The sequence below is a fragment of the Halichoeres trimaculatus genome, unplaced genomic scaffold (assembly GCF_033239565.1).
Source record: "Halichoeres trimaculatus isolate MK-OKI-2021-1 unplaced genomic scaffold, fHalTri1.1 fHalTri1_scaffold_10, whole genome shotgun sequence".
Lineage (NCBI taxonomy): Eukaryota > Metazoa > Chordata > Actinopteri > Labriformes > Labridae > Halichoeres > Halichoeres trimaculatus.
Window position 1 is genome coordinate 7,953,019 of NW_027437187.1, and position 22,151 is coordinate 7,975,169.

A 22,151-nucleotide genomic window follows, 5' to 3' on the forward strand; every position below is an offset into this window, starting at 1 on the left:
GTCATTCAGTTCTTAGGAAGCTCATCTCACCAAAATCCAACATAAAAGACTTTTTTCTATTTCCACACAGTCACAAAAACGTTCAGCATAAACTCCCCTCACTATGTGTGAAAACAAAAGACTGACCCCCACACCTGCACCAACTGCCCTAATAAACAAAACTCCACCCACAACCAAGCACTTCAAACTGCCGAAATAGATCTATAAATCAACGTAAACTACCCACTTAATGGTTTTAAAGTTAATAGATTGAAATGAATTTGATCCCTAGAACTTAAAACTAAAAACCCATATGATCTTAAAACTGTGATAAATATCTCTGCAAGAAAAAAATTAAAATGGCCTCTACACTGAGAACTTTTTAGAGTTGCTTTGCGTTGAATTTTCTGCCTTGAGCTGCAGAGCAAGCAGGAGAGGAAACAAGGTCTTAAAGTTGTCTCTCAGCGTTTCTGAGAGTAAATGAAGAGAGGGAAAAAATAACTTCTTCTGGGGGTTTAAACACACAGACAGCTCTGCACGCTGCAGGAACGTGCCAAGGAGTGCATACATTATCTCGTTTCATGTGACCTCACTTCTTTGTCTCACTCAACCCTGCGCTCGACAAAACAGGCATCAGCAGCTCTAACACAAAGCAGAGGGAAACATGTTGCTCACCCGTTTTATTCAAACTGGATACTGGGGTGAATTAATACACTCTGTTTCTGAAAATTAACATGCTCCTAGTCTGTTTTTTCCACTATTAGCTGCTGGCTACACACCTAATGTTTACACACAGAGACATCCAGCACTCAGCTAAAAGTTCAAACATCTGTCTGAGTGGGACTACTTTTGCATAAACCTCTGCATTGTTTTTACTCAATGTAAATGTCTAGTTGTGTTTTTTTGTTACTTTAACTTTTATCATAAATGTCTTTGTACATGTTCAGTGACTTGACGTGGTCATGGGTTGCTAGCTATTATTAGCAGAGTCTAAACAACCATCATGTAATGTGTCTTTTCAGAGATTCTGCAGTCAGACAGACCCAACCTGAGGAGGACACAGAGTGAGGAGACTCCCAGTACAGCTGGATCTCAAAGCAGGTCAGTACACACACACACACACACACACACACACACACACACACACACACACACACACACACACACACACACACACACACACACACACACACACACACACACACACACACACACACACACACACACACAGAAACACACACACACACACACATACTGTTTCCTTCATCCTGCAAAGATATAAAAGACATTGACAACAAATCAAAACTGGGTTTAACACTTTACAACAGCGCACACACCACGATAAACAAACTGACAGAGAAGTATATGTACATCAAAATATTCTGTGCAATTGTTTAAGAATTGAATGATCTCATATAACTAATATCAGGCATAAAGTTATGAACACCTGCCTAATGTTGAGTGGGACAGTGTTCCTCAACTGGTGGGCCTTGTCTTTTGGCTGAGAAAAAATAAGTTAAATTCTGTTAAATTCCTGTGCTTTTATTTTGAAAGCGATTCCTTTAGTGAGGAGCTGTGTATTCAGACTCCAGAGCAGTAGGTGTTAATAATGCCCTGTAAGGCTAAGTGAAGAAGACCGGAACAAAAAGTGTGTTTATTTTTGTAAAAAGCATTGTGAAACACAAGTATAACATTGACTACATTAAATGTGGATTTTGTAATATTGATAACAAAGGAGGACACAAGCCTCTGGGTGTCTTGTGCAGAGAGGTGTTGGCAAGTGAAATGAAGCCAACAAAAATAAAGCAGCATTTGGAAACAAACACTCCTCTCTCAGAGGTAAACCTGGAGATGACCTCAAGACCCGAGGACATCACAAAGTGTCGTGCTTGACGCAAGAACAAGCACTCTGTGCATCTCTGTGGCACATCGTTCTGACTGTCCTTTTTGTTAGATAAATTTAATAAGTTGAAAATTTCTCTAGATATGGGTCACAGCTTGTCATTGGTATATCCTAAAGCCTGGTTGAGAACCCCTGGTGTCAGGACCATGAGTCATTTGTCTCTCAGTCTGAAGGTCTGGGGTTCAATGCCAGCTTCTGGAGTCACATGCTGAAATGTCCTCAGACACGACACTGGCTGAATGAGACAGTGTCATGCGTTTGGGTGGTCAGAAAGACTAGAGAGGTGCTTTGCAAGTGCAAGTCCATCCATTTACCAAAACAGCTTTTCCAGGTGTGCTGTGGTGTCTGGTCCCCCAAGAAGGTAGCTGCAAATGCTTTAAGTTCTGGAGGCTGGGAGGTAGGGCCTCCATGGCTTGGAGTTGGGTGTTTACCACATCTCACAGATGCTGGATTGAGACCTTGGCCATTCTGAGTCCATCAACTGTCATAGCATTCCTTCAGACCACCTTCTATCATTTCTCTGATGCTCGAGTTCTCTTTTAGAGGGGCTGTCAGTCAGAGACAGGGATCAACATGGGAACCCTGTGGGCAAGTCTTCAGCTTTGCAGCCCCATACACAACAAACTGGGAGCGCTGTGTGTTCAGACACATTTTCTCTCAGAACCTGCATTAACTTCTTCAGCAGTTTGAGCTCTAGTACTTCCTCTCTTGATAACACAGGCTTCCACTCAACACTTGTATTATTGAGCCTTTCACATTTTTTCTTGTCAGAGTTACTTAAATCCCTATATCTGCCCATTTTTTCACACATACTATCAAAAACTGTGTTTCCATTACACCTAGAATTGCGCAAAACGTAAAAATTGCAATAAAAAATGGAAACGCCACATTTTTGAAAAACGTCTCAAATTTTGATAAAAAAAATTTACGCTCTCATGAGGTGGTTTTTCAGAAGTTTGGATGTTGAAGTTTCTCACAAAAGTGCAATGGAAACACCTTTTTCGCACAAATGTCACGTGATAACAACGCACCTCCCTTACCTCCTTGTACGTGTCCACTGCCACACAAATGGACTCTGGCAGGACGGCTGTGAGTGGGCCAGAGAGCAGCAGGAGAGAGGGGCGGAGGTCTGTGTGCGTGAGTGAGAGTATTTGAGCTGGAGATGATGATTTTCATTCAGTGTTTTATTCCTGCCTGTTTTGAGTTTTGATCACAGCCAACAGTTTGAGCAGAGAATACAAACACTAATGTTCAAGAATCAGCATCATCACAAGTGCAGCGTCAGGACAGACATTATGTTTTACTTTACTCAAGTTGTGCGCATTTCTGGTCGTAATGGAAACACCGGCAAGGCGAAATTGTTCTTCATCGAAACTTCAGAAATATCGCTTTTATTTTGAGAAAAGTGCAATGGAAACGCAGCTAATTATAAGTAAGAAGTGATGTTTTTTCAATGATGTTTTCTTTACCCGTCAGAAGTAATAATCATAAAAGATCAACTTAAAAGAGGAAGAGATGTTATTATTCAGTGCTGTGGCTAGTTTCTGTTTCAAATTTACGGTGGCCGGTGGGTGTCAGATGATTTGCAAAATCCACAACACAAATGCAAGAGCAAAAACATTATTGCAGAAGCTATAACACGAATGCAAATGCCACAACACAATGGAAGTACAGCAACAACAAAAGTTAAAAAGTTTAGTTCTTGCAACGGACACAGAAAAGCTTTGTGATATCCTTCATAGTACTTATATTTTTTTATTTAACGAAAAGATGTCATCTTATATTTAACTTTATGAATCATGACGTTAGGATCAAAGCTATATTCATCGTAGCTTTTATGTACAGCGCTATTATCTGCTCACACCACATCCAGAGGTCAGTGTTATTAGTTTGTTTTTGAGTTGTTTACTCTGATATAGAGGCTCGAGAAGCTTGGAGTCCTAATAATGCTACAAAATATACCCACACACGCTGAAGCCCTCATCTGAATCACACTTCAATCCACTGGTTTCATCTTTCTGCAGACTTTGTAGCACATAACGAAAAGAAGATCACAATATCAAAGTTGTGTAACTTCTTTTTAAAGCGCCGTCTGCCAAGCACTTTATGAGAATCCCAAAGAGAAAGCATAATCGTAATCAAAATAAATGGAAGAAAGAAAAGAAAAGGCCTGAATGATGGGAGCCTGTGCCAGTGTGGTCGACTGAAGCACTTCTGCAGAGTGCCAGCATGTTATTCCCCCTCCTCAGTGCGGTTTCAGACGCCGCTCCCCCAGCTAGAATGGCAGTGTGATAATAAATAGTGGAGCAGACTGCACTTATTTCAAAGCTCTGCGGAGGGGCTGTATGGGGTCAGATGGTATTTCCCTCTAAACATTGCAGGGGGGCATTTAACACAGTTCAGCCAAGAGTCCAGACCGCCTCTGTCATGGAACAGCAGTCAACATCTCCATCAGACGCCGCAGAGAGCGAGAGGAAGAGACGGTATTCTGCCGGTCTCCCATGACCAGGAGCTCAGCGCCCACACAAACACACAGAGAGCCATCCTGGACAATACACAGCCCCATGATGGATTCACCCAATAAAGATGATTAAAGTAGCATTTAATTCTACTGGATATGAAACAACTCAGCGGAAATAAGTCTGACAAAACCTCTGAGAAATGCAGCTTAAAGTTTGTACACTGAAAACTTATAGACTTTTTATACTTAGCGTTGTTTTTCACTTTATATTTTTTAATGGACGAAAGTTTTCAGTTATTTCTGAACAGAGAAGTCCTTTGTAGATGATCTAGCTCCTTAGCTCAAACTGAACCAACATCAATTACAACTCTTAGCCTCAACACCCCTCTTCTTTTTATCACTGTTTTACTGTTGGATCTGTGTTTTTTTAGCTGGCAATGAGGTTGCTAAAACACAAACACCAAATCCTCTACCGATGAAAACCATAGCAGTCATGACTTAAAGTTATCTGCTTTTTTAAGCTCACAAACTTGAAGTTATCTATTTGCTGCATGCTTTCTTTGCAGCTTCATGGCCTTAGATCTGCATATTAAAAAACAGCCACAGCCACGGATCATGTTTTGCTGTTTCAGCTCGGACACAGCAGTCCTTGATCCTGGCGAGAGCAGGCAAACGTTTTTTTATATCAGAGCTGTTGTCTAAAAAGTAAAGTCCTACTTTGTTTTGGAACTATCCAGGAAGCAGACACAGAGACCTTTGTATGTGTTTGTGTGTTGTTTACGCTGGTTTTACCCATGTACACTCTCATACGTGGTCCAGGTCTGATCCCCTGTGTCGGGTCCAACAATGGGTCTAATTATACATTGTCAAAACAAAGGAAGCAGGCATGAAAGACATTCAGAAACTGAGTGAGAGACAACAGTGGGACACGTCATTTCCCATACAGTGGGTGTTAATGTTGATGTTTCAGTGTCATCACTGCCTCATCTCTCTCCTCCCTCCCTCCTTCCTCCCTCCCTTTGCTTGGCTCTTCCCCTCATCTCCTTTTCTTTCATTTTCCCCCCTCATCTGCTCCGCGTCCCATTCTCCATCTCTCTGTACTTCTGTCTGCAGGAGTAACCGGCACTCCGTGGGGGGTTCACAGAGCGGTTCTCCAGGGTGCCCCAGAGGAGTTTCTTTGACTAATGGGGAGCTGAATGAGGAGCAGATCAGTGGACCGGGTTCATCCAGCCGCCTTCGGTCTTCCAAGAGTCACAGCAGCCCTGGGAGCACTGCAGGTAAAAGACGAGTCAGGCTTTTTCAGGACTGTGATGAGCTCACTCTGAGAAGACTTTGTTAATTTAATGCCTTTTATTTCATGTGAAAATATCAGAGGGGCTGGTGGGAACATAAACATATGCACATATTTTTCACTGAGAATGCTGAACTCTTTTAAGACTAATTCTGTCTGATTCGGGCCAAAACCTTGTCGATCAAAATTAGTAGCTGTTCTGTTTTTTTAACAACTTCAAGAAAATTGACCATTATTAGATGTTGCCTTCCTCTTTACCTTGTCTGCTCATTTCCTTTATCCTTTTTCATGTCAACATGGACAAAAACACACAACAAGACTTGTCAGACATCATCAAAGCCTGTTTGTGAAATGTTTTCCAGTCAAATCTAAATTTAAACTGTGTTTTTTTTATTGTTTTGTTTATTTTTTCCCTTTAAAATTTTTTCAAATTTTATAAAGAAAAAACACCCTCTTCCTTATCTCATGATAGCATGTTTGACTTTGGACATTTGCAAAGATATATTAATAAACTAAATAAAAAACATTTTATTAAATATTCAACAAATATTTTTTGATTAACCGTTTGATCAAAAAGTGACAGTTGGATGTTGAACTTAGAAGATAAAAAAAAATGTTTTTATTTTTGTCACTATACAGATAAATGTTTAACAGATCAGTCACACTCTAGTTCAAGTGATGGCTTTTCAGCTGATTCATGCTCTTCTTTCCCTCCGTGTCTTTTTTCAGACAAAGTTGAGTTGACTTCTAACGGGTTAGAGAATAGTCGTGGGGGCGTGGCCCGACAGACACCTCCTCCACCCTCACCATCAGGCCGATCCCCAGCAGCCAGCAGCAGCAGCAGCCCTTCTCCAGGTCAGGATGCCCTGGGTCTGGCTGGGCCTCCAGAATCTGGCTCGAATGCCACCTCGAACAGCGAACAGGCCAGCAACAGCACCACAGAGCCCACCACAGAATCACTCCCGGCGGGGTAAGATGACAGCCCAGATAAATACACATCCAATCATATTGAGACAGCACGCCAGTATCTTTGAAATCCTGCTGACTCTGGGTGCTCATGTCATGATGAGTTCAGCTGTTTTTACGAGCAGTTTGATAATCTCTGTTTGATTTTAAAGACAGGTCACACTGAATACAGCTAACTGGTCAATGACCTCGAGGTTAAGCTGGCCTTATGGATAATTCTGTTTGATTCAAAACAGACTAAGAAATACATTTTTGATAAACATAATGTAGAGAAAGGAACAATGACGGGATGTCATCATCTAATTTCTTATGGACATTTTTGCACTTTCTATACTCTTTCTTACTTTTGTTTTCTTAAATGCTGCGGTGACTCCTGAATTTCCCCTCGGGGATAAATAAAGTATTTTCTATTCTATTCTATTCTATTCTATATCCTAACACAGCCGAGCATTAGACCAGATATTTGGGGTGAACACAGGCAAAGGTAAAATTGGCAGGCAGTGATCGTAGCTGATAAACTGTTTTAAGGCCAGTGTTTCTCTGGGATCTTTTTACTGAGAGAATATTTTACTGTGTACCTACTTTTATATGTGATGTGTATAAAACAGTGAATTCATTACTTCCCTCTATCTTTCCTGTGTAGCTGGGAGCAGAGGGTGTTGCCTCACGGCAGAGTGTACTACGTTGACCACAACACCAAAACCACAACCTGGGAGAGACCACTGCCCCCGGGGTAAACTGTTTTTAATATTTTTCATGTAATTTTATAAGGGGACATGTTTATTATTTTGCTTTTAAAGAAGATATCAACCAGTCATGTCATCCACCTCTTATATAAAAGAAGTCACTGTTTGAGTGCAGATACAGAAAACAAAAAAAACTCTGGTCTACGTAATGACATAAGATCAGTGAATCACTAACACTACTATTGCAGGGCTTCTCAAAAGCTCTGATAAATTATATTCCTTCAAGTTTTGGGGCTAAGGTTTGTTTCATTCCTGGTATAGCAGAATAAAACTTACTATGTCTATTTGTTCACAGCTTCAATACACAGCAACAACTCCTCACTGCTTCCCTTTCCATTGGGGGGAATTTCCAGGTTGATACAAACAAAAATATAAACACAACACTTTGGTTTTTGCCCCCATTTTTCATGAGCTGAACTCAGAGATCTCAGACTTTTTCTTTGCACACTAAAGGACTATTTCTATGAAACATTGCTCACTAATTTGTCTAAGTCTGTGTTAGTGAGCAATTCCTCCTTTGCCGACATAATCCATCCTCCTCACAGGTGTAGCTTATCAAGATGCTGAATAGACAGCAGGATTATCGCACAGGTGTGCCTCAGGCTGGCCACAATAAAAAGGAGGGTAACGCTTTATTTTGATAGTCCGTCTGTTGACACTCAACAAGCTATCGGTAGATATTCATCATAAAGTTTTCAGCAGACAAGAAACATACATTCATCTAACTATTAGTAGACTATAAGATGTATTTCAAGGTTTTACAAAATTTTACAAAAACTGTCCCGCGACTTACTAATTTATTTTTTAACAGGCAATCAACTGACATTCAGCTATCTGTAGATTGTCAACTTCCTCTTGTAAGCTGACACTCTACTAGTCTGAATCATTTATTTGAATTACAAAGCATACTCAGTAGTCACACAAAATTACGGTAATATTTCAGTAAACTTATACTTATTTTTTCCCCAAAACAACTGTGCAATTGTTTTCTGAAAAGATTCCATGCGGGCAACCAGAGGCAGCTTGACTTTGTCTTATCTGTTGTAACAAGTTCATCTGACAGATCGATGAGTCTTGCTAAATAAAAACTGTTATCTGTTTATATGAAACTACATATCTATTAAAAATGTGCCTTATAATCTACCTATAGTTAGTTGAATGCATTTTACTTGTCTGTTGCCTAGTCTTGTTATATATCAACTGACACGTTTGATATGCAATTACTTATAGCTTGTTGATTGCCAACAGACGGACTATCAAAATAAAGTGTTACCAAAAGGAGATTTTAAAATGTGAATTATTATCACACAGCACCATGCAACAGATGTCACAAGGTTTGAGGGAGTCAGCAAATGGCATGATGACTGCAGGGATGTCCACCAGAGCTACAAAGGCATGTTGGAGACTTGTGCTGTACATCCAACTAGGGATGAATTATACCCAGTACCAATTCACATAAAATCAAACGGCACCATGTTTAGGTACTTAAACGCATCGTTATGACTGAGGGAGTGAAAGAGTAGGCGATTTTCCATGATGTACATGAATGCAGCATTGCAAGTGTACATAATGAGAATAAATATGTTAAATGGAAAAACTTTCAGATTTTATTTTAACATGAATTAATATTTTTTACCACATTAACACATAATAATACCAAAAATTGGTACTGTTGAGTACGGATACCGATTGCCAGGTACCAGGGATCGGTACCATATCGGCTCAAATGTGAAAGGTACCCATCCCTACATCCAACCAGCTTCACAACCGCAGACCACATGTGACCACAGCAGCTCAGGACCTCCACATCCAGCATGTTCACCTTCAAGATGGTCCGAGACCAGCCACCTAGACAACTGCTGCAGCAATCGGTTTGCATAACCAAAGAGTTTCTACACAAACTGTCAGAAACTTTCAGGGAAGCCCATCTGCATGCTCGGCGTCCTCATTGCCTCTGACCTCACTGCAGTCCATCATCAAAACTCACTAACACAGATTTAAACAATAAGTAAACAATGTTTGAGAGACATAGTCCTTTAGTGCACATGGAAAAAGTCGGAGGTCTTTGAGTTCAGCTCATAAAAATTGAAGCAAAAACAAAAGTGTTGTGTCAGTATATATTTTTTAGTGTGTTTTCTTGACCACCCTGGTTCAGAAGATGGAGAAGACTTTAGTTAAAAACATTACAATACACTGATGACCTGTGGATTTGATCTAAATATCTAAATGAGTTTTAAGAGGTAACAAAAGCATCGCTCTGATACAGGATGTGCCCTGTTTTCTGATATTGCAAAAGTGGAAAAAAGGCTGTTCTTGGATGTAGTTAAAGGACAAATCCTGATAAAATCGAACTCCCAGATTCCCAACAGCGATTCTGGATTCAAGGCTCATACTGCCTAAGGCACTTGTCTCATTATGTAGTGAACAACACAGATCAGTACCTGTACCAGGTATCAGTTTTTGTTTTTTTGTATTTTTAACAAATGCAAAGCAGTACTTTCAAACATTAAAAAGAAAACCAGTCACGGGAGAACTCATATGTTGATGTTCTCTAAAGCTGCTTGGTGCACAAATGTGTATATTTCCATCCATGGGTCTCTTCCTAAATGATTGCAAATTTAGAAGTAATGGCTGAAAATAACCTCAAAATACGCCACATTCCAAGTTTTTGTGACTGCACCCTGAGGTGATCTGAGTGGCAAGAAAATTATTCCTGTTCAGCTCCAGTTGTTTGAGCTAACAGACCAAACCTTGTTTTCCACCTTAGAGTTGAGCTTTTACAGTTTCATTCGATGTAATCTAGTCTGATTTGTGTTCATGTGCTCTGACGACCCACTGCAAACAGTTTCACTCTCTCTTTGTAAACAGCATCATAAGAGCAGAGAACCCTCGCCAAGGCCCAGCACTTTTTATGGCTTTCTTTTTTCACTCATACCTATTATTTATTGTTATTTAGAGTGTGTGTGACTAGAGTGACTGGGAGGGGGAAAAAAAGGCTGTTTTAGGAAAAGGTCACTGCCCCCCTTCCTCCGAGCCTCCACCCCCCATCTCAGTTTTTCCACATGAGGAACAAGAGCGTGGGGCCCGGAGAACAAAAGTCCTTTCTTAGCCCCACATGTACTTCCATCCACCAGTGTGTCGACCGCTGGCTGCCGTGGCCCTTCAGAGGATCAATTAGCAAACTAATGCCAGGCTAGTGCTCCAGATGTACACACCAGGAACTGTTTAGACGTTTGGGGGCAGGGTGGAGGGACAGGCCAAAGAAACTTAAAAGCTGAAGTAATGAAAGCTAAACGGGGGGTAGCTTCTTCGACATGGCTCTTTATCAGAAACATCGCAGACTTTATAATGAGTTAGTTGTCAGAAAATCCTTTTAAATAAGCAGTGGTAATCAGGCCTCTCAGGTTACTGATGTTTAGTGCTTTATAAGACCCCACTTCCTCTCCAGACAGTGTGTGTTCACATGGCTCCACTTCAGATAAACGCTCTTTCTGTGTTCGAAAAGTTTGTCAGTGTTAACATCATGATGCTCATTGGTTGATAGACTGTTTTGTTGAAGTCTCAACTTTCTTTGTTTTAATTCAGTCAGCACAGGTCAGACTGGGTCTAAATGGAGTATGTCAGAGAGAGAAGAGGATTTCACAGTGATAGGAATAAAAAATCTATCTGATGCCCCTCAGGATTTTTCTACTGCATGGCAGGCAGACAGAAAAACACATGGATAGTCATCAGGACAACTGTGAGGAAGAGTCAAAGTCAGATAAGAGGACCAAGAGGCTCTGATGCACGCCATTGTGGGCTTCGGTCTTTTCCCCAGCTCCAGTAAATAACAAGCTCAAGCTACTATCAGAGCGTAACTGTTTTTTCCTGTCGTTTGAAGGAAGCTAAGAGGCATAGTGGTCACAGGGACGATCCCTCAGTCTAATAACTCCCTGTGTTTTCTATCCTCCACGCTCCTTAAAGTCCCACAGCAACGCACTGAGACCTACCAGCTCCTGGGCTTCTGTTGTGGATCAGAGCTGGACTTCTGACCACAAGAGAGCAGAGTTTTTCCATTCAGGAAGCAACAAAGTATCATGAGCTAATCTAGTTTACTGTTTTTCTGAACTCAAACCTTCAGGGTGCTGGTGTTTACCATTGTGGGCACAGGTCTCCATGGAGACAGCAGTGCTAAATAAGTCTGCACATTGCAAAAAAGTAAAACAAAACCCTCAAATGAATAGAGAAATTATTTCATTAAGAATATAATTAGCTGCATATTTATAGAATTTTGCTCAAATTTCCAGGGCATCTGACACAAGTTTGGCCCCTGTAGGAAGCTGATTGGAGAACAAGAAAAGGATTTCTCAGATGAATTTTGTGGTAACAGAGGACACTCGAAGTCCAAAAGGAGTTCAGGGCAGAAGAAATCTAAACGAGAGAGTGATAGAGCACGGGCTAAAACACGGGTTAATCTGTTAGTGATGATTTTCATTCCAACCCACAGTTATTCTGCAGTGGTCTGTTCAAACTTGAGAGTCTGTCAATAAAATGAAGAGTGAGGTTACGTTAGCTCTGCTTGGTGAGGTTGAAGTTGGTAGATGAACTCTGGTTGGGCATAACCAGGTTTCACTAACGTTACACATTACGGACTCAGAGCACCGGGCTGTGAGGAACACTGGATACTGAACTACAAACTGATTTTACAAAGTTTGAGTCATGTTTCAAACAATAGCTCCACAAACAAATGTGTCACCTTCTAGCTTTCATCCTAGGAAATTTGTCTGGAACACATAAGAATAGAGCTAAAGATCGACTGTAACTCTGTGCCTCAATGCGTGTCTTGGCAAGAGTCACATCTTTACAACAGTAGGAGGTGGTGCTCATGGGAAACAGAGTCTTTTACCTGGTAAAAACACTAATGGGACCAGCCACAGCTCTTAAACCATACAATGGATTGAAAATGGTGCAAAAACAACTTCAGATATCAAAATTGAAAAGTGTTATTTGAAAAAAAAATTCTACATTCATTTCAAGTTTGATGATAGCAAAGTACTAAGAAAAGAGTTCAAAGGTTTCCATATATTGCTGCTAATGATACATTCATAAAGAAATGGGGGTGAGTTGGCTGGATGCTCCTGTTAAATGCTAGATACCTGTGATTTTTTATTCCTACCGTTGGTGCAACAAATGATGACCTGGACCACTGAGTAGGCTTAAGTGTAGGGTTTCTGTCAAATATTTGAAAGAAGTTCAGTGTAACTTCTCTCCAGCCATAACAGCAGATGGTGTTTTTCATCATGATAACAACAGAAACCAGACTGTCCGACCACATTAAAAACACTGAGCAGAACAGTCAGAAACCAGTGAGAAGGGTTAAAAACTGTCTTGAGGTTTAACAATCCTGGCTTCACTGCTCTCTGCTCAAACCTGCAGGCCTGTGGGGATCTGCACCGTGTGTTTTTGTTAGCAGACAGAAGTGGATGCTGTTCTCCTCTCTAAATTCTGCCGTGCTTAAGTCACAGATATGAGAATAGCAGCAGAGCTGCTGTGACTCCTGCTGAGCTCCAGGGACTGGTCTTTGTGCGAGGACCATCTATCTCAGTCCATGTCCAGACCCCGCGTCTCATGGGAGCGACAGGATATACATAGACCTCTGAGTAATGCCAGTGGCAGGCGCTGACACACAGCACAGCACACGGTCATTCATAGTTAGAGGCCGGCTGCTTTCTGAAGTATGAGGGTTTGTCAGAGTTCAGGGGTCAGGAAACCTTTTGCTTCATGTTGATGAGAACGTTTAACTTCCTGATGCAGCTCCTGAAAAGTTGACTTTCTGGAGATTTCAGAGTCTTCTCACTGTGGCACGCTGGTCGTGTTTTGTGCGTGTATGGGAAAAGTTGTTCTTCATGCACAGGTTTTTCCCCTCTTTCCTCTTTTCCTCTCCCTCCCGCCCACTCTCTGTCTGCCTCTCTTTTCTGTTTTCTTTCCTTTTCTTGTCTTTGTTTCGTTTTCCTTGCCACTATAAATTTACTATTTGCACCGCTCTTTTTTTAATGCCACCACCCACATGCCTAATGAAGATGTTGTTGAAAGCCAGAGCTCCTCTCACTCCCCCTTTCTACCCTCTGCCTTCCTCTAGCTGGGAAAAACGAGTGGACCAGCGGGGCAGGTTTTACTATGTGGATCACAACACCAGGACCACCACATGGCAGAGGCCCACAGCCGAGTCTGTGCGAAACTACCAACAGTGGCAGAGCCAGCGCAGCCAGCTGCAAGGCGCCATGCACCAGTTCAGCCAGCGCTTCCTCTACCAGGTACTTCATGTCCAGGCTGTTACACATAGAGGATGAGACTCCCTGCTGGCAAAGGTTTTACAAAAGTAGTTCTCTTCTCCAGCCACATACACTGTGGAAATGCCACCAAAGAAAGGTCACACATTCTATTATTTGGTTGGACCGCCTTTAGCTTTGATTACAGCATGTATTCACTGTGGCATTGTTTCGATTAGCTTCTGCAATGTCACATGATTTATTCCATCCAGTGTTGCATTAATTTTTCACCAAGATCTTCACTGATGATGGTGGAGTCTGATCGCTGTCAGTCAGCAATCAGTGAGGCTAACCAGAAAAAAGGCTTCAGTTTGTTAGGGAGCATAAAGATTGGACTCTGGAGCAATGAAAGAAGGTCATGTGGTCTGATGAGTCCAGACTGACCCTGTTCCAGAGTGATGGGCCATCAGGGTAAGAAGAGAGGCAGATGAAGTGATCTCCCACCATGCCTAGCGCCTACTGTCCAAGCCTGTGGGGCAGTGCTATGATCTGGGGTTGCTGCAGTTGGTCAGGTCTAGGTCCAGCAACAGTCTGTGCTCAAAGGATGAGGTCAGCTGACTACCTGAATATACTGAATGACCAGGTTAGTCCATCAGTGGACTTTTTCTTCCCTGATGGCACGGCCATATTCCAAGATGACAATGATCAGGATTCATCAGGCTCAGATTGTTAAAGAGTGGTTCAGGAAGCATGAGACATCATTTCACACATGGATTGGCCTGAGAGTCTGAGATTGGCCTCCACAGAGTCCAGACCTTAACCTAATTGAGGATCTTTGGGACGTGCTGGAGAAGGCTTTGCTCAGTGGTCAGACTCTACCATCATCAATGAAGACCTTGGTGAAAAATTAATGCAACACTGGATGGAAATAAATCTTGTGGCATTGTAGAAGCTTATCCAAGCAATGCCACAGTGAATCAAAGCTAAAGGTGGTCCAACAAAATATTAGAGTGTGTGACCTTTTTTTTTTGCTGGCGACTTTTATTTTGGACAGCTAGTAAATAATCCAAAAACAAAAGGGAACAGACTTTTGTGTTTTCCAGTTGTAGCTGTGATATTTTATACATGAAGGACAGAACTTTCTACAAGTAGCTCTGTGTCAGCACAACAAACGAAACTCCAACAATCAGAGCATCACCTGACAGTAAAGCCTCATCTGGTCGATAGAGATTTGAGCTTCAGGAAACTTTCCTGAAATTTTCTTAAAACCTTCCACCCTTTTTCAACTCTACTTCAGGCTGAATAAAGTCAAACATATTGTTCTTTACAAAGAAAGACAAAACACTTAAGGAAAATGTTAATCTGTATGTCAAATTGCACGCCATCCTCTTAAATTCACCAAGCTGTGAGGAGACAGCATCTACTGAAGACATTAAAGAAGGTATTTAAGACTTGAATTTTACAGTTAGTGAAGGTTTTGCTGTGTGTGTGTGTGTGTGTGTGTGTGTGTGTGTGTGTGTGTGTGTGTGTGTGTGTGTGTGTGTGTGTGTGTGTGTGTGTGTGTGTGTGTGTGTGTGTGTGTGTGTGTGTGACAGCCGCTGTCCTCTCAGCGGAGCAGCCAAGGTCAGACTGCTGCCAGGCAGTAAAGAGTAACAGGGCTGAAACAACAAAGCTTTTTCAGTGGACCATGGGTAAAACCAGCCTCAAAACCCGTATAGGTCTCTATTAAAACACCCAGCCATGCTCTTTTCACTGTGTGTGATTATGTGTGTTTGTGCCTCCACCAGTGTTTCTGCTCTTTTGGGGATTTCAGTTTAGAGTTTTTCTCCTTCCACAGTCCTGTTTGTCATCTCTTTCACTGAATCTCACAGTTTTCTTGTCACGTCGGTTTCATTCTTGAGATAAACCACACCTGTTTCTGTTTTTATTCAAGCACAAGTATCCCAGACTAACAAAGGAAAAACTGCAGCTCCTCAAACTGCTTCTTTAATTCTTCTCCCAAAGTGAGCTGGCCCTCATTCGGCCCTCAGTTGTACTCCTCAGAGCTGAGGATGTTTACAGTGTGGTACTACTGAGGTTTCAGCTTTTTCTGGTTTCATGGCGTCTTTATGGGGTTGTATTTTTATCTTACTCACCTGTTTAAATAACATGAAGACACAAGAATGTTTGGTATTCATTATAGCTTCTTTGTTCCCTTGACCAAAATGTAATTATGCTGCTAGCTGTCAACTAATAAAAACATTAGGTTAGTTAGTCACACTGCTTAACCTTAAAGTGATACTCCAGGATGGAACACACCACACACCCCCTCCCTGCTCCTCTGCTGGTTTCCTCTGCACTCGGACGGGGCCATAGTTTACTTGACCAAAATCACAAACGGACTCCCACCGAAAAAGTCTGATATCAGTCTGCATTCACACTTTATTTAGAGAATTTTCAGTGCGTTACTTTCACACAAAAACACCGCTAAATAAGGCTCTAGTTCTCATCGTGTCTCTTCGTCCTGGCAGACTACCTGCGTTTGTTTATATCTGGCACGCCACGCGCACGGACTGATACACTAAGCGGTGAGCGCCTCGTAGCCAGCTGTGGCTCTGCAGCGGAGGTAGCGCCGTTTTACGACACGATTCTCTGAATGAAGCGTGAATGCAGACCGATATCAGATTTTTTTGGTGGGAGTCCGTTTATTTGTGTTTTTGGTCAAGTAAAATATTGCCCCGTCTGAGTGCAGAGGAAACCCGCAGAGGAGCAGGGAGGGGGTGTTTGGTGCGAGTGCCCTGGGCTTCTGCTGCACAAAAACACTGCTGTAGGGGTAATTTCTGCCCTAAACCTTGTGATAGGACCCAACTTGTTCCACCCCAGAAAATCACTTAAATTTATCATTATGTATGGGCCGGTTCTGGCTTATCTCATTTAGCGTTTGGTGTACAGTACATTTTGTCACGCCGCCTAACACGAGAGGTCACAGTTTGCTGTGGAAACGTAAACAGGATCAGGCTTAACTGTACCAAACCGTACCAAACAGTGCTAAACCATACTAAACTGCTTGGTGGAAGTGTGGCTAATGTTTTGGTTGTTTGATAGCTCAAAAAAAAAATCACGTTAATTGTAATATTTCAAAAGATATATTCTATCTACAGACTTTATCAAGCCCAAGGGAAATGTGGGATTAATCATGATTAATCGAAGAATAAACATGTGATTAGTTTAATTAATTTTTTTAATTACTTGACAGCACTAATTAAAACATAAACATCTAACGCTGCATCCATCCCCGCCATTGCTATTGCTTCCTCTTGAACCATGACTAGCTGTAAATGCACACAGCTTAGCGCCGCCTATTGATATGAACTGAGATGTTCTCAGCCTCTTTTTTTCTGTGTGTATACGCGGACTCAGACTAGATCCACAATCGAGCTATGACCTTCGTCAGACTGCTGCATGCATTTTAACGTACTAACATCTCTAGTCATGAAATTTGTGCTCTCAAGAAGATTTGATGCAATAAATTCGTCCTCTGTGCCACTGTGGTTGACAAAGATAAAAACAGAGCCCTTCTTGGTTTTGATTGGTGAGTGATTAAAACTTGTCATTCAGGAGCCTCAGATCTCTGAACTCAGAGCACACCAACAAACAACAGCTGAACTTTTTGCTCTAAGGATGCTGAGCTTCCTGAAAAACACCCAGTTGTATTGTCTCTGTATGATCATTGCTTCCAGCCCAGAAAATGCTGTTGGTGGTTACAGGTAGAGATCGACCGATATGGGTTTTTTGGGGGCCGATGCCGATGCTTTCCAAATTTGGGCAGCCGATGCCGATATGCAAAGACAATTTTTCCAATTTGATATTCAGGCTGATTGTTAAATAAATATATATTTATCACATTTTTGTGAAACGCAGCAATTTCTGAGCAACTAAAAGAAATCTATTACAACAAGTCGTGTCCAGTCCTCTGAACAGTTATTCAGCTTTCAAAACAATGAAATATTTTGTCTCAGTAAACACACAATGTAACAAGCAGTAGTAAACATTCACACTCTTCTTAAAATGTCAAAAAAGAAATTTAAACTTATTAATATAATTTGTTAAAAAGTATGTAATGTATCCAAGTGGTTCCACAAGTTTGAGGTGCTCATCTTTTTTGTGCCTGATCAAAAATTGCGTCATTTTATACAACGGATCAAAAATTGGCTTTTTAAAAGAAAATACGGCTGATGGCCGATAGAGACAAATGTCCAAATATCGGCCCGATATATCGGCCGGCCGATATATCGGTCTACCTCTAGTTACAGGCCCTTATCTGTTGATGCTCAATAGAACAGCATGTGACTGCAAAAACAACCCCACACAGAAGCTAAAAACGTCTTAAAAATCAGCAATAAGACAATCAGGATGATGATTTTGTGTTTGCATATCATCAGGGATAAAATCTCACACTCGTTCAGTCACATTCTGTTTTGACGAAGGGAGAAATCTCTCCTCTCCCATGGTTCCTTCTTCCCTCCTCCCTCTATCCATTGCTTTCGATCAGTGTGTGTGAGAAAAGCCAATAGGCAGGTCTGCCCTCCATGTTGATAGTACGCTGGTCCGTCTTGGAATGCCCCTACGGTCAGATAGCAGCGACTATTTATGGCTCCAGTGTGTGTGAACAAGGAAACACACACAAAAGAGTTCATACTTTAACCAGGAGCACAGCCACATGCTCTGCATCCTAACTTGACACACTCACCATGTGTGTGGAAAAGCCACCAAAAACTTTGTGCTTAAGTCGGGCAGTTTCCTCCACACTGACTGTTTCAGAGCTGCCACGGTCAGAGTCTCTTACATCACCTTTCTCCTCCATTCTGATGCTCAGTTCGAACTTCAGCGGCTCCTCTTCATCATGTCTACATGAATGAGTGTACTGAGTTGCTCTCATTTGATTGGCTGATTAGATATTTAATTTAACAAGCAGCTCAACAGGTAAATCTAGAGGTTTGCCTCATCCAACAAACCTGATTTAGTCACAGAGATAGGTTACCCAGAATGCAATATTTTCAAAGTGTAAGGCTCTGTCTTTATGCAAAGCAGACTGATAAACAACAGAGAAAGTGCAGCTTCTGGATGGAGTTTATTTGTTTATATCCTCAGTGTACAACCAAATCAAAACAAACCTCAACAGACTGAGACCTCGCCATTTATGGTAGACTATTATGAGGCCTGCTTAGACCGGCTGTGCATATGTTTAACTGTGAAAGCTGATTGGCTTCTACTGTATATCATACGCCCCTACCCCACCATGCCTGTATATGTTTGTTTGGTGTGCTGTGTGTTTGGGTAAACGTGTTCACAAGGCTGTAATGTTGAGTCCAGGTGCCACATTTCTTCACTGTGGCACATGACGACCATGAGGGACAGGAAGCTGGTCATGGTATTTAAACACTGAGAAGTTTGTGTTTATGCAAACTCAAATATAAGCCTGAAAGCGTGCAGCATTGAGAGTTTTACACTCTGTGTGTGTGCGTGTGTGTGTGTTTGCAGAGTAATTGCAGCTTGTTAGGAACCCCGGAGAGAGCAGCCTCACAGTCATTAACTGCAGTTTCCGGCATCCCCCTTTCCCCCCATGGCTTCACCTCTACCAGTCTTCTTCTCTTTAACCTCAGTGCTTTATTTTAACCACACCTCCACATCTTTCCAACACCTCTCTTTAATCCCCCTGAGCCTACGCTCTCTCTCAGAATCTGTAGCATTGCAGTAAAACATCTTCTTTACCTTTTCCCCGTTTCTACTTCTCTTCGTCCTCTGCCCTCAGATCAGACCCGCTCTCAATTGCCTCCTTCTTTCTCCCTCCTCTCTCCATCTCTGTCCATTTAGCTGCAACAAGGACCCTTAACAGCAGCACCTGAATCAGCCCTGTGTTTTATCACTCGCGCTTGCTGAACAGAAAACACACACACGTCCACACGGCTGAATGTCACGTTCAGCCGTGTTTACACACAGTCTGTCGGTGATCAGATTTCCTAAAAGCACTTTTTGTTAGGGTTGTGTGCCATGAAAGGACAATGAACATAAGGTTTTTCTGTGTAAACCCAGAGGAGCTGTTTGTTATTTTGGTCAGAATAAATTCAGTTTATCAGTTGGAAGAGAGCGTTAACACGAACAAAGTGGGAAATTAAAGGTTATTCTGTAATTATTTCACAGCTGTTACGTTATAAAACACAAATTAACACAAACCTACAAGAAGACAGCAGATGCTCTCTGTGTTATCAGTGACAGGTTGAGATGTTACCTGGTAGCATTGTGTTATGATTCCGTACATTGTGCCGATATTGGCGTAGAGTTTTTGCAACACTGCCCAAAGGTTGATGCCCAGGAACTAAAAACCAGCAGGCAAGGGGAAAGAGGGACGATATGTGTTTATTCAGTATACCTTTAGCCATTACTGGACGTCATTTTAAACATCCTTTCCAAAATCTTCTGCTGCCTCAGTTTTCTTCCTTGTCCTTGATACTTGAACTGGGTGGATGAGCTCCTTGTTGTTTTAACTTTGATCAACAGCTTAAATCTTTCTGTGACTGAGCTCATAACTCAAATCACTCATATGTCAAACCAATTTTCCCCAATGAAATGAATTGAAATACCAATAATTCATTCAGGAACCCCAAAAACGCCACATTTATTTTTGTTACGTTTTGATAAAAAAAATACTTAAAAAATAATTACTGTATAAACACTTAACTTGTTGGATAAATCAAAATGTTCAGCATTTACCTTTGAGATCAGACGACTTGAAGATGTTGACAGAGGTGGTGGAGGAGAAAGGCTGAACTAAATTTATCTTACTGGCAGGTTTTTGTCCTTTTCACCAATCTTCCTCGCTTTTAGTAAAAACCTGTCCTGTCTTTTGTTTAAAATCTGAATGTTTTTTAAAAATAAGTCGAAGAATAAATGTGAAGAAAACACTGATGCTTTCACTGTGAGCTAAGAGCTTAAAGTAAACAAGTGAGACACGGGATGCTGGCCCAGTGGTGTGTTCACTGTGGTGTTTGCTGTGCCAGTGTTGGGGTATCTAAAGCTGGCTCGTAATCCCAATTTTAGCGAAAACTGTCCGAGAGACAGCTTGTATGTCAAAAAACTCTTAGTTGTACCACTCGTAAGTCAAGGTAGCACTGTATTTTGTTGCCTTATCTGCATCCTGTATCCTGAACAAAAATGAGAAAATGTTCAGTGACTGTTTTTTGAAGTACATCTGTAAAAACTGAGGGTAACAGGGAGTCTTTTTTTTCTGTTGGTTTGATTTATACGTTAGTCTTCATGTGCATTTTGCTTTGATTTGTGAGTTTGGCTGCAGGTTTTGTACACAGGGCGAATATCTGGATGAATGGACAGGGGAGAGTGTCGGGACCTCTGAAAGCCTTATGAAAGGAGCAGTATCAGCCAAAATCTGAAAAAAAAGATCATGATTCAGGTTAAGGAGGTTGAGTCATCTAACCAATTCAGTTTAGTTTAAGTTTGAAGTGCCGATTTTTGCCGAAGTTTTTTTCCTCCTCTTGTCTAAACTATTTGCCTCTGAAGTCAAGTTGAAACAGAAAGAAAAAGAGAATACATCTTGTCTTCCTCTTTAGATGGACTTTATAGGTTTTAATATCTCAACAGTTAGAAAAGGGCATTTGGAAATGATAATAAACTTTGTTTATATAGCATTTTTCAAAAGAAGTGTCATAAAGTGCTGTACAAAATGAAACGAACAATGAACAAATAAAGAAATAGAGAAGAAGAAATGAAAGATGAGTCAAAGAGAAATGTGAGGGACTAAAGAAATATCGTTTTATATATACATATCCTCCTGACTACCAGTAGTTCAAATTTGTCCTCTGTGGAGAACATTTGTAAACCTAAATATCTTCCACTTACTTTACACTACTGAATAAACTCCTCATGCCATCTACAGAGGACATTTAGGGCTTTTTAATGATACCAAATGTGAAGGGGTGGGGCTTTGGTACTTTTCTCTTTTTCATTAAGGAAAATGGCATCCATCAGTGGATGTGCAATGTATGGGAAGAGGAAAAGTAAGTGTATAAAACTTTTTAATAAGCAAATTTTCGCTTGAAATTTTGGTGGCATATTTTATATGAGACTCATAACAACACATTTGAACATTGTCTCAATAATTTTTTACTGTATTTAACACGGTAATATACTAGTAATATACATAATATCTGAAATATAAAAACCTTTTTTTTCCCAAAAAAATGTGTTCAGTATTCTAATAACCTCACAAAGATTGGGGAATCTTAAAATCTTTGTGACTGGACAACATTTTTTTTCCTGGTAGTCAGGAGGATATATATATATATATGTTTATATATATGTATGTTTATATATGTGTGTGTGTGTGTGTGTGTGTGTGTGTGTGTGTGTGTGTGTGTGTGTGTGTGTGTGTGTGTGTGTGTGTGTGTGTGTGTGTGTGTGTTTGTGTGTTTGTGTGTGTGTGTGTGTGTGTGTGTGTGTGTGTGTGTGTGGCTAAAAACCACCACCAAATAAAGGAAAGGCAGACTTCTGAAAAATTAATAAC

The 22,151-nt window shown here is 41.1% G+C and overlaps 1 protein-coding gene across 4 annotated transcripts in view; it reads left to right on the plus strand.

The window, feature by feature from the left end:
• wwp2 (WW domain containing E3 ubiquitin protein ligase 2) overlaps positions 1-22,151 on the plus strand; it is a 67,369-nt gene that overhangs the window by 23,528 nt on the left and 21,690 nt on the right. For all 4 annotated transcript variants that reach the window (XM_074676910.1, XM_074676913.1, XM_074676912.1 and 1 more), the window contains exons 6-10: positions 1,002-1,080; positions 5,457-5,620; positions 6,364-6,604; positions 7,244-7,333; positions 13,465-13,639. In XM_074676910.1, the coding sequence (XP_074533011.1) occupies positions 1,002-1,080; positions 5,457-5,620; positions 6,364-6,604; positions 7,244-7,333; positions 13,465-13,639 (749 nt within the window). The remainder of the gene's footprint in view (positions 1-1,001; positions 1,081-5,456; positions 5,621-6,363; positions 6,605-7,243; positions 7,334-13,464; positions 13,640-22,151) is intronic.